The following is a 14041-nucleotide window of genomic DNA, read 5'->3' on the forward strand; positions in this document are numbered from 1 at the left end:
ATTAACTCAGTGCTGGTACTGGCAAGGTAAAAGCCTGTCGTTTATGTAGAAAACACATAATTATGCAAGTAAATGAGCATTAGTTTAGTACATTTCCCTAAATCCACAATTACAAATTAATACCATAAACTTTGCCAGTGGTGAGTTTTCGATCTCAGAGTAGTGTACTTTACAGATGAGATACCAATTGCTCTCACTTACATGCAAAAGAAGTATTGTTAGCAAGCCTTCCTCACATGCCTTCTGCTGATCTGTAAGTAGATCAGCCTTCTTTCCTTTAGAGTGTATTTCAGAGGCTTAAATGATGAGAGAAAAACTTACCAAGATCTAAGCAACAAACCTGAGCAATACAAACAAAAAAAAATGCTGCTTAAGCATATTTATCTTCAGTGCTATTTTCTTGCTGCTAAAGATGCTCGTATGATGCGTGATACATTTATATTTGAAATATACACCTCTTCAGTGGAAATCCTAGAAAATCGGAATGAGGTTACTCAGTAATAGCAAAAATAGAAGCAGTTATTGATTGTTTTTAACATGTGTGTGTCTGAAATTCCAGTAATATCCATTGTTCATATGAGATGGTGTAATATAGTACAATCATAAGATGTGTTTTTTATATCCTTGCTCTGTGGACACATTTTACAGATTAAAATACTAATTAACTTGCAGAATATGCATATAACAGATTCAACTTTTAATTTTGCTAACTTTATGTAATGGTCTTACCTGTCCCATGTTCTAAAGCAAGTTGCTTACAGTGTAGTAGAAGGTGTAATACTCAGGTGGAAGTGAGAGGAGGAAGGTTTACATTTGGAAGGAATCTCTAGGTTCCTCACAGTATGATCCTCAGTAAAAATTGACCACCAAGTTTTATTTAGTTTTACTTTACTTACATAGTTAACTATACCTAAATCTTGTTAACAATTAACACTAAAGCTTAAGCCTTACAATAAATTTTAAAGTATGACAAACTTCAGTTCTCATATATATGAGAATATAGTTGAAACTGGTTTTATGTCATGCAATTAAAGCAGTTTGTCCTCAATGATTCTAGTTTTTCTTGAAGTTTTAAGAGTAATGTTTGCCTTCAGTAAGTTCTATAAGTGCACAATGTTAGCTTGAGAAAGTGGGAAAAAATTTGCTTCTTCGATGTTTCAGCCAAAATCAGAATACAAACTCAAATTTCTGTCTTTTATGGGATTAATACTCATTGTTTACTTTATACGTTGCAGCTTCTTCCCAGTTTATTTATAGTAAAATAACAATTTATTATTGAATTAAATACCTGAAAAGGCATCATAATGATGAGATCAAATAATAGAAATACTAAGCTGAAAAAAACTCTTTTGTGGTTAAATTATGTTTGTAACTTCCAGCTGTTCTTTGGACACAGGAAAGAAACGATACCGTAACACTGTTCAACTGGTGGATATTAATAAAAGCTGAAACTTTGTATAAGGGCTGATTAGCTTGTGGTCCTCAGCTTATATTTGACGTGGGGTTCTTATGCCATGGCTGCATCCTTTACCTTGTAGGTCTGGCTGCTACGAGTGCTTCTAGACAATCTACATGCTCAGCCATGGATAGAGTTGAAATCACAGGGGCTGTGGAAACCTAAATTTTGAGATGCTAGTTGCTTACCCAGGCTATTTCCCTTCAACAACGGAGTAAAAAGTCCTTAGGGAGCCTTTGCCATCTCCTGTCTGTCAACAAATCCTAAAGTTCCTTCTCTAAAATCAGCTGTCTGAAGTATGTATATTTAACTTGAGTCTCCTTTGCTGTGAGAAGATCTTGATGCTTGCCTCACAAGGTCAAGAAGATTGGTATACTCTTGCTATACATAGAATGCTCTGAAAAGCTGATAGTTTACTGATGCCTATGTTTTTATATATAACTTTTCATTTAGAAGGAGAGAATGTTACTTCTCAGTGTAATGAAAGCAGTACCTGTAGCTTTTGTTTGTTATTTAAAACTCACCACCTAGAGGTCTGCATTATTGTTTATTATGTGCATACCACTAGTGTACAGAAGTGAAATCCTGACTGACTGAAATTGATAGCCAGACTCCTATTAATTTTAATGAAGGTAAGATTTACGTATAAAGGAGTACATTAAAGAAGAACTAGCACCACGTGGTTCTCAGTTAAACACCTGAGGGTGTAATTTAGTGTTACAGATAAACTGATCTAATAGTGAGTTGCTGCCAAAAGGTTGATCTTTCCTGCCATATGCTTGCTGACTCTTCCAAACCACAAGTCTCTACTTGCTTCTGCCCCTCTAAAAGTTCCAGTGATTGTGTGGCTGCAGCTGGGTAATCCAACAAAGAAGTATGGCTTTTTTGTGTCGCTGCAGCTGGGTGATGCAGCACAGAGGTACTACACAGAGTGGAACTTGCTGTATAGATGCCACAGCTGTATGGAGGACAGAGCTCTCAGTAGTAAGCTTATCACTAAATTGGTTTGGCTGTAATGTCAGATCATATCCTGAAATAAAATTGGTGGTTGTGTGAGTTTTGTCTGAGCACATCATCTGTTCAATGGAAAGGAACAGTGTTCTTTGAAAATTTGTCTCTAGTTTTTAGTAGTGACCAATTTTGAAGTCCTTGTTGGGGCAGTTGAAGGAACTTTTTATATCATCATCACAAGGTAACAGACTTTGGTCCTCTAAATATTTTTTTAAATCCTCAGTTCACAAACATAACAGAAGGAAGTGAGGAACATTTTGTTAAGAAATCAATGCAAGATCCCAGTTGTTTTCTTCCATATTGTATTATAAGGGTTTTTTATTTACTATTACTAAATAAACTAAACAGTAGCATTAGGCTTATCTCGTTCAGTTCATTTAGAGCTGATTGTTCCATTGCCTTTTCTTTGGGCAGTTATCAGACAGTGGACCTGTAATGGAATCTATGTCTTTACAGCCTTTGCTCTTGGTAACATCTGGTTTTATTAATATGAAAAAGACTATTTCTGTTTATTATAATTTGAAGTGGAACATAAAATGACCAATAATATTTTTCCAAGTACTGTCAAATTGTATTGATTGTCTATTCTGTTAATAATAACATATATGAAAAAGTAGCCTTAATCTTTTATTAGAAAACTTATCCCTGAACAGTATTAAAGTATTATCTTGTATATACATATGATAGCTTTAAATTAATTTTTATTGTAATTTGTTTTTGTTATAAATTTAGTAAATTTACACCTATCATGTAGGAAAGATATTCTTATTAGACTTTTCACCCTTCTAATCCTTGTTTCCTAGGTAGCATGTTATTATCACTGAATTGTCAAACAAAACTTCCAAAGCTTAGTTGGTCCTTTAGAGTTGAAGTGTATTTGACGCTTTTGCCTTAGGCAGGCCTGTTACCCAATATATTTGTCTACTACCTCATTTATCTACATCATTCATGTTATTTACGATAGAAGAAAAGTTACCACACCTGTTTGTTCAGCTGATGTTGTATGAAAAGACTTGGGAACAATTATGAAACTACAGGAGCCATTTTAGCTCAGGCCCTTTTTTACTCTAAGGGAAAAGATTCATGTCAGAAAAGATCAACATGGAGAAATGGGAATTGTATGCAAGACCAGAAATCCATCAAAATTAGCTTGGGATTTAAGAAGAGTAGGATGCAAAAGAGATGAGTAACAGAAAAGAGGAAAGATGGACTTTAAGTGAAGAAAAGTTTTTATTGACAACATAGCTGAAAGGTTAGAAAAATAAGATAAGAAAATAATCTTTGCATTTGGAGTGTTATTTGCCTGATGTTTGTATATGAATGATACATACTTTGCTATCAGAGTAAGATGAGGTTTTGGAAAGAGCTTTTAGTGCATGGGTATAAAGAAATGCTTTAAAATAAAGTATGCTACAGAAAAAGAAGAAATGAGATTCTGTAACAGTTTGCTCAAGTGGATCTAGAAACAGCTTAGAGAGAAATAGGATTCACTCTTTGCTGTCTCTTGAGCATATAGGTTGGAGATTAATTGGGAAGGATGTAAATATTTTCAGAAGTAACAGATGACGGGAGTTAGAAGGAAGAGTGGGAATGTGAATGTGCTTGAAAACAGGAAAGTAATTGAAAGTTGGCATTATTGATTGCAGTACTTAAGGAGGTGTCAGAGACAGACAAAATTGGAGAGGGATGGCTTAAGAGTGGAAAGATTGCTTTGCAGTTTGGGGAGATTAGATCATCTAAAGAAAAAGTGAAATGGAAGAAGCGAGCTAAGAATGGACTATTAGGCATTTATCATGAAAGAGAAAAGGAAGTAAGGGTTCTAGTGAAGGAGACAGAGAACTTTGAGCTGGAAAACAGTGGAAGAAAAAGAGCTTAGTAAGAGATGCCAAAAGCTGAAATAATCTTAACAGAATGAAAATTGAGAGGGAGAAATGGTGTCTTTTCAATACTAGAATATTACTTGCTGCTCTTCAGTGCCTGGTAGGATGTTAGGTCTTAACACACATTCACTGTGCAGACTTCTGTGCTGAAACAGAGCTTAAACTCAAACTTTTAAAGGCATATCTGTAGTTAGAACCATAGTTATTTACTTTCCAGGTCTCTCTGAGTTGAAATTTTAGGGGACTTGTCCTAATCAGATCCTTTATTTCTGCTATAGCCTTTACCCTTTTCCAGGTGATGTACTGATTTCTCCTATCAGAAGTCTCTGTGAAACTGACATTTTAAAGGTTCATAACTTGTCTCCATGAGGATGGATTTAATGAAAGTGACACAAATTTTACCACTTCCACCATGCCTCTTTCTCTGCCACTGAATCAAATTTCAATCCTTTTCTTCAAAACTTAATAGCACTAGAAATGTTCAAAGCATGTAAATACATGCTTTGTCCCTTCTGAAACAGGGACAAAACAGCACATATTTTTTTTTCCAAACTATGGTGCTGGAATGGTTGAACTCTTGAATTAAATAGATTAATAAACAAATAATGCTCTAAAGTAGTTCTACTCAAAACATTTCAGTATGCCAAAGCAAAAAAAAAAATGAAAACAGATTTATGTCAGGAAAGTCGTACATATGTGGCTGTATGAACTGAACCTGCAATAATTTTGTTTCAAGTCTCTGAAGTCCATTGAAAGTCCTGAGAGGAAGTTGACTTGGGCAATATTTTCAGTTAGATGAACCATTTACTTTATAGAGTCTTGGATTTGATTTAAAGCAATTTAATGCTGTTATTAACAATTCTTCCACAATCTCTTTTTGAAGTATAATCATTTTTAGACTTCTAAAAGTATCTGTGTGAACATACTGCCTTGCTATTTGATGAAACAATACAAAATTTCTTCAAAGACTTACTGAAGTTTCTGTTCCTGAAATGGCAGAGCTAAGTTGCTTTGAATCCTAGATGTAACTAGAACACAAATAACTTTGATGTTAAAAAAAAAAAAAAAAATCACAAGAGATTACAGATAAAATTAACATTACTGGTATGAAGAGTTTTAGAGCCTTTTACCTCTTAAAATTCTAAAATTTGATGACATCAGACTAACCTAGTTTAGAAAATATTTTATGAGCTTCCGAGGACAAATATAAACTGTGATCCTAAGTAAATGGCACTGGAAACATATGCTAGAACCACTTTGGGATTAATGTGTTATAACTTTACCACTTAGCTTGGAAAGAGTTACTGTATCTTCAGATTCCATCCCAGTACTACTCCCACAGTAGATAAATTGCCATACACAATAAAGAAAAAAAAAAAGAAAAAAAAGAGGAAAAAAAAGGGACAAAAAGAAAAAATAAGTAGGCACACAATCAAGTTTCACGAATTTTACTCTTTTATACAATAAGAAGTATATTCATGTCAGATCTCTTAGAGGTGAGGTAGTATCCTGTATTTATTGCACTTTCCTTACCTTCATTTTTATGTGAAAATTAAACAGCTTTTACAATTTCTTTGATGTTTTGATAAAGGAAGTTCAAGGAATCTGTCCAGTTCACCACTGTTACACAGCTCGTCATGTGTGAAAGTTATGAGGAAGTTAGCAGTCAACTATGAACCTGTCAAGTTATGCTTTCAGACAAAAAGTTCACTTCCCAACTCTTTGTTGAAATTAAAACTAAATATTACACCAGGAATAATGTACCTCAAGGCAATTTAAGGTATAGCTTTACAGTGCATTAATATCTCTGTGGCAGATGCAATCCTACATCATGAAGATTATCTGACAATCCTGCACAGTAAATCTGCTTTACCAACTAGTGAGGTTTTTTTGTATGGGCTTTTCCTGTGCTGTTAGAATTTTGATTCTATATTATTTAAAGAACAGTGCTTGATCCTGCTTCATTAAAATCAGTTATTTTCACAGAATCACAGAATGGTGGGGTTGGAAGGGACCTCAGGAGATCATCTAGTCCAATCCCCCTGTCAAGACAGGTTCCCTACAACAGGTTGCACAGGAAAGTGTCCAGGTGGGTTTTGAACATCTCCAGAGATGGAGACTCCACAACCTCTCTGGGCAGCCTGTTCCAGTGCTCTGTCACCCTCACAGTAAAGAAGTTTTCCCTTAAGTTCGTCTGGAACTTTTGATGTTCCACGTTTTGCCCATTGACCCCTTGTCCTGTCACTGGGCACCACCAAAAAGAGCCCGGCCCCATCCATTTGACCTCCACACTTCAGGTATTTATAGATATTGATAAGATCCCCTCTCAGTCTTCTCTTCTTCAGGCTGAAGAGTCCCAGCTCTCTCAGCCTCTCCTCGTAAGGCAGATGCTCCAGGCCCCTCATCATCTTTGTGGCCTCCACTGGACTCTCTCCAGAAGATCCCTGTCTGTCTTGAACTGGGGAGCCCAAAACAGGACACAGTACTCCAGATGTGACCTCACCAGGGCAAAGTAGAGGGGGAGGAGAACCTCCCTTGTCCTGCTGGACACACTCTTTTTAATGCACCCTATACAAAATAATCATTTTGTAATAATAATAATAATAATTTTGTGTTATTTACCTAGAAAGAAAAAAACAAAACAAAACAAAACTAACACATTTAGAGGTTTTAACTTCCAAAATAGTCCTAATTTCTCTGTTCCATTTCTAAGATGAGTAGTTGTTTCTGTCCTTTATACCCTTTTGCTTTCTTTTCATATTTCTGTACCATTAAGGTCCCATCACCTTGTTAACTCTATTTTCTTCCTGAAAAAGAAATTGAAAATAGAAAGCAAGAGACTAGTTTTGGTTCTAGAAAACTTAAGTCTTTCATTGACGCTTATTAACAGTTGTAAATAATTCTGCTTTTGGTAAGCAGATGCTTAGGATCTTTCCAGAAACCTTATTATGCATTATACTGCCCTCCATCATTGGAAGTTAAGTCCAAGTCCCTGACATACATAATGACGGCACTCACTAATCTCAACGATACTTCTCAAGAAGTCAGGAAAAAGAAGGGAACTTTTAAGTTGCTGTGACTTTAAAACAAGGTTGAATTTTTTATCCAAAAAGTCTATTCTTAATTCTATTTATATGAAATTTCAGGAAGATTGATTATAGATAATTATTTTGGCTATTTGCTTTTAACCTTATAAGGAAGAAGTCAGAGAGGAATAAGATGTACTTTTTGAATTGTAAGGTTGGTTAGTCAGGAAAGGATAGAGATTTTTCCCTCTATTATCAATAGATGGTGGTTAACTCATATTTTATTGATGTGTGTGATAGTGGTTCTTTCACAGTGTGTTCATATATTATAGGTTAGAGTTTGGTTTAATGTAGCTTTCAGAACTTTATGTACCACCATTTCTTAGAACCAATATTTATTTTTATTTATTCAGTATTTTACCAAGAGGTAAAAATAGGATTTTTTATACTAAAAGACTTTATTAAAAATCAAGACTATTTTAAAATTCTGAACGTGTATGAAATAATTTCTTGTTAGTAAGATAAGACTTTAGAATGTGGATTTTATTAGCTGAATGTAGTGCCATAAAAATGGAACTTGATTTTGTAATGATCTTGATAAATGTAAGTAATATCAGGTAGTTTCCCCTTAGGTGAGGGCTTTATGCTACACTAATACATGTGTACAAGGCAAAACATTTTAAATATGATTCTTTTGTGTTACTTAACACTAATTTGCTTACCACTAGTGAAATGCCTTTTACAATCTTTTTGGTACCTTTTTTTCACTACAAAACAAAGCCTTGAATTTATGCCCCAGTCTTTTGACATTGCTACAGTTCTCTACAGCACTTGTCTTGTGGCTGCGTTAGAGGGCTCTGCAACTATTGTTGATATTTGCAGGAAGGAGTTCTGCTCCTGTCAGTGGATTTATCAGGAGTTACGGGTGGAGTGGAAATTACTTTGAAGTGATTATAACATTTGTTCTATCACATACTGATTTTACAGTAAAACTAGGCCACAAAACTGGAGGTGAGAGCACAATTTGTTTTACTGAGAACTGTTAAAAAAAGCATTATCAAATCTTTCAAGATGTTTCTGTCATCATGTACTGGTCTGTCTCAAAGAAATAAAGCCCCACTTGCTGTCTTGACAGCACATAATACGTTGACTGATGCAGTTGAGTTGGGGAGTTAAAAATACATTGAAAATAATGGGGCATAACATCCTAGGGTTAACATTTATTCATAGATGGTGCAATTAAATAAAACAGGCATTAACTTCAAGGTCAGTCAGTAAAGTAATAAAAGTGAATATTTTAATTGAATTGTAATTGCTTCCCATTGATACATGCAAGTTAAGTAAAATAGATGTCAGTGCTGCAAATTATAGTTCCCTTCCTAATTAATTTCTTAATTCTACATACAGTCATCCAAGCCCTGGACCTTGTTGTTGGTTTATCCACCCATCCAGCTTTCTTCACATCTAGTTTAATGGAGGAAAAATCTGGAGGATGTGGTTAAATGGAATGTATTAAGAATTTACAGTACATTGTTTTTCTTTTTAGTCTAAGTCATTTTAAGAATCTGAGTTAATCTAGTCCTTTGTTTAAAGAAAAACCTACTGGATAGAAGTATAGATTTATATTAACTGTTTTGTAAGTATGGTTATAGATACTTTATTATACTGATAGTAGCAGCAGACATACAGCCTTGTCTATACATGCATACCATTAGAGATTTGAGATGTGGATTACTGGTTCTGCAAACTACAGGTTACATTGGTTCTTGATGCCTTCAGCAGACGATCTCTGTTCACTCACAATACAAACCTATTGGAAACTGAAGGAATTAATATTTTTCAAAAGAAAGACAACTGTCCAAAAATAGAATTCTATTGAGAAACAGAAAGGGTACACTGCACTTCAGCAGATTTTCTTGTGGGTGTAGGATATTGCTAAACAGTTTACCTATAGTTTATACATAGGCAATTTATTTGTGTTTTGTATACTATTTGTATAATAGTTTATTCTAAATTATTGTTTTGTGTTCATTAGGAGGCAGAACAGTAGGTATATCCTTCTTAATATCAGAGAGAAGTTGTGGAAGAAATAATAAGTTAGTGTGTCTGGTTCTGACAGCTCTTTCAATATTTGTAATATATCTCTTGTTTTAAATTTAAAGGGAACCAATTTGTTTTTATTAAGGAGAGAGGTTGCTTTTCTTAGACAAGTAATTATGTTAATGAATAATGTTAATGTAAATGTGTGAAATGAATATGAAATACGGTACTTGTTATTATTTGTTTATTTTAAGAGAAAATGCGTGTTTAGCCCAATATCTATCCCATTAAAATCAAGGACATAATGCTAAGCTGGTATAAGGTGGAAAACATCACCAGAATCATTGGAACTGTTTAAATGAAATAAAGATATTTCAAAATGATTTCTACAAGCATCAATTGTCATTATCTTATATCTAGCATCACACATTTTTAGTCTGTTAATAAAGAGCAATAAACTAATACCAAAAAAGAATAGGGGGGGGGGAAAACCTCAGTCCTTTTTAATTATTAAGCAGTTTTTAAAGTGTTCCCCTAGATAGTAAGGGAATTTTTAATGTGCTTTAATAAAATATTTAGAAACTTTATTAATGTTTTGAGATCTTATTCTCTGTAACTTGTTTTAGTTTCACAGGAATTTTAAATATACCAGGATCATCATTGTAAAAATTAAAAGGCATACCAGCTATTTGAACTCAACAATGACTTTATATAATAGTATACCATACATTTATATAACAGCTTTCATCATCAATGATCTAAAGTGCTTTGCAAGGTACATACTTCAGAAATTGCTTCTAAATGGAGTCATTCTGGTGGCAGCTCTCTAATGATACCCATTATTGTATGAAGCACTAGAGTAGGAAAAAATAGACAAGTATTGTGTACAAAAAAACCCTTAGAACCTCACTAATTAAGAGTAGTAAAAAATGTGATCACTGAAAATTTTCCAGTGTTCCTTCACTTTCAGAAGTCATAAATATTTTTTGTTTGCTTACTTTGTATGTTAAGGCCTTTTGACCACTTAGTATCAAATCCAACTAGGGTATTTATTTGATTGAAGATGTCAGCTCTTGAGACAGTTGTTCCTGGATGATTTTTATCGCAGTACTGATTTCTGCCACTTACTTGATTTATTCCAGAGAAGTGACCATTTAACAGCCATGACTTGGCAAAATTTATAAAGTCAAAAAGCTGAAACAGAAACATAGAGGGGCAAGTTAGAGGAATAAATGAATGTTAATAGGGCTTACTTTTTTACCAAGAAGAATAAATAGAAATGTAGGTATCATACAGATTATTTTTTGATGGATCAAAACATACAAAATTTAAGACATTCTGTAAATCTGAATTTTCTTTATATCTCCATCCTTTTTAATTACCCTTTTTCTGTGCGTTGCACACACACAGAATGTGATTTAGAGAAAAAAAAAAAAAAAGTGGAAAACAGTCTGTAATTTGCAGCAACTATCAAAAAATTAACTTGTACTTTAGTTTAATAGGTATCTACAAAGGTAGCTTCCGACTCCAAGAGGTAATTTTTATGTAATCTTTTTATTACCATGGACCCACATGTTTACTTAACTGGTTAGTGAAATTGCTAATAAAGGAAAACGACAGCTTTTCCAGTTGAAGTACAATTAAAAAGTAATTTGCCTTATTTTTTCATAAACATGGATACCAGTTGCCCGGAGGGCATAAGAGAGAATTCTGATGTCTTTAGGACCTATAGAAATTATTTTTGATACAGTGGGACTAGTTTCTAAGGGAGACATGCTATATTTATTAAAAAAAACCCAACAAAAGTAAAACAAAAATTCCACCACCACCCACAACAAACCAAAAAAAAAAACAAAACCCCAAAATTTTTCTTGTTGTCCTAACAGTACTGTATAAAATACATTATTTATTTATTTGCTTGTTTATTTGTTTATTTTTAGGTTTAGATCCAGATAAGCATCTAGGAAAAACTCTGGGTCAAATGGAGCCTTATCTTTTGGAGGTGGGTATTACTTAAATGATGCTCATACAGGTAAACTTGCAATTAAAAAGTATCATAGGCAGAAATTTAGTAACATTAACTTAATAAAAAATTACTTAGTTACTTTCTGAAATTAGTTGCTAACCGAAGGCTTATTTCATACATGGAATATAAGTCTCTGATATGTGCTTTCAGAATGAAAAGCATTTTTTCTGGAGGTAGTTCACAAATGGTGCCAGTCTCTTTAAAACAAACAAGGCAAGAAACCTCAATATTAAGGGAAAACTAACTCATCTATCAATATGATAAAGCTAAATAATTGCATGCAAGTTAGAGACTTTCACGGCAAGGAATGGTAGCAAAATCGTAGGTGGTACAAAACTTCCCTACAGATATCCCAATCTGAAGGTTTCCTACTGTTTTTTACACAGTCAGACTGCATACAGCAGGGCCTTTCGAAAATGGAATAAGAGGTTTATTCCTGAGGATGTACTTAATTCTGTGGAAAGGGTTATGTAGTCTTCAAAGCAGGAAAATGCTTGTAGGCAGAGCTAATAGATTTATTTAAAGAAAAAGTATTTAACTAGGGAGAAGAACAACAACCAGATTTTGTACACGATTCTTCTGTCTGTGACTACAGTTCCTTGTCCTCGAGCCTGTTAGAAACCCACAATCATTTGCGTGTTCAGCTATTAAGAGAGTCTTGATATAACTTTTCTTAGTGTAAGCTGTCTAAATTTGCACAAAATTATCTCCTAAAAATAATTTTTATTGTTAATATGAGTAGTTACTGTTTAAGTAGTTTTTCTGGAAAAATTAAGGGCACGGAAGACTTGCAGAAGATGAAGGAACCAGAATTTGTTAGGAACTTTAAAAATCTTTTTTGCTGCTGAAAAATAGCGAAGTTAAACAGAAATTATGTCTTTAGTTTAACTTTATTTTGTTAGTCATTTACATGGCTGGAGAGAAGAGGGCAGATAGTTGGTACTTGGCGAAGCTGAAGAGTAAGAATGAAGGTCCATAACGTCCAAATAGTCTTACTTGAAGTGGTTGTTGTTGGCTTATTCTTAGCTTGAAGTTTGTTGCTTCTGCTGGAGAATCTGCCCAGAAACCTTTCCCCCCACCGCGCTATATAAACTAGTTGATATAAAAATCCCCTTAATTATCTCTTTTTGTAAGTCTTGCTTCATTTGTATCTTTAGATCATCTCAACTACAGCAAAGATTCAAGAATACCAGGGAATGGGAAGGAGAGATACTGTCTCCTGTTCCAGAAAAAGGGAAGGAAGGAAAGTAGGGAAATAAGTGTCTTCCTAAATATTTGTAGTACAGGTATAAAATCAGTGTCAGAGACATACAGTAGGAGCACACAAAAATAAATATACATTAACTTTATATAAAATATTTGTTCATATTGTGTCATTAGCAGATGTTTTATTTCATGGGATGATAATAAAGGTCAACTTAAAATGGTGAATATTTGCTAAATCTAGGAATATCAATAAGAACCAAGAATAGTTAGAAGAGGGAGTGGGTTGGTCCTTTCTGAAAAGTATAGATTGGATTTCTACAGTAAAAGGAAGAGCGAATGGGATCACCATGTCAAGCATCAGTGAACTTTCGGATTAGGTAGTACAGTCTAATTGAACACTGTGTCAACCTTGAAGTGGAAACTGTATTAACATGACTATTTAGCTCAGCTAATAAGCCACTGAGAGCCAGAGTCTGTAAGTTTCAGTTCACCACTTGTGAACATGGTTAGGCTGCTTGACTGCTAAGTTGGCATTGCACTGTGTGAACATGCTGGACCAGAATCTTTGTTGCACTCCACGTGCTCTCCAGACCTGCTCTGACACAGGTGCAAGAGAGTAACATTACTGTGGAAAAGCAGTTTTACTGATATGTGAAGTCATGTTCTGCATGTACAATAGAAATAGCTACTGACTGATGAATTCCCAGAAAAGTTGTTTGGAAGATCTTTGGAGTCACAAGTAAATACATAGTTTAAGAGCATGATTAACATTTAAGTTCTCCTCTCCCAGTTTGTTGCTGCAGATTACTGTTTCTGTTTGTCAGAGCTGTTTCTTTAGAGTCTTAGTAAGTGACAGCTAAGGAAGGATAAAACTTCGTAATCATGAAACAATGAACAATTTACTGTGGAACAGATTTAACAGAAGCATCAGCTTTACTGTAACATCAGTTCCATACTTGTCAGTCATATTTTGATGAATTAATATTTATGTAGGACTAGTTAAATAATCCAAAAGGAGGAAAGTACAGCACCTGCATTCACAAAAAAGCTTCTGTTACCAAAATTCATGTTGCAGCTTCAGTGGGGCTGCAGATGGGTAGGTGCTCACCTTGGCTGAATCAGTAGTCTTGACTTTCTTTAAAACTGTAGCAACAAGTATTGGAATTTTAGTTACATTAATAGAGTGTAATTAAAATAAGGCTTAAGAAGTATTCTTCTCCATTTGATTTCACCATCATTCATTTTAACAAGAAAATAATTAATAAATCCAAAAATACCTGGTATTTTGGGGAATTAATTGTATTCTTCCTCCTGTTTGGCTCAAGTGAAGTGATTCTTTTTACTTGGTTTCACTGAAATTCTTACTGTCAGTTTAATAGTTCTCAAAATGCTTTCA

General features: G+C 34.2%; 1 protein-coding gene across 1 annotated transcript in view; it reads left to right on the forward strand.

Moving 5' to 3' along the window:
• Positions 1-14041, forward strand: part of DPH6 (diphthamine biosynthesis 6) — an 80897-nt gene that overhangs the window by 45687 nt on the left and 21169 nt on the right. The window contains exon 5 of the mRNA XM_010164003.2: positions 11354-11415. Coding sequence (XP_010162305.1) covers positions 11354-11415 — 62 coding nt within the window. The remainder of the gene's footprint in view (positions 1-11353; positions 11416-14041) is intronic.

The sequence above is a fragment of the Antrostomus carolinensis genome, unplaced genomic scaffold, assembly GCF_000700745.2.
Source record: "Antrostomus carolinensis isolate BGI_N321 unplaced genomic scaffold, ASM70074v2 scaffold9413, whole genome shotgun sequence".
Taxonomy (NCBI): domain Eukaryota; kingdom Metazoa; phylum Chordata; class Aves; order Caprimulgiformes; family Caprimulgidae; genus Antrostomus; species Antrostomus carolinensis.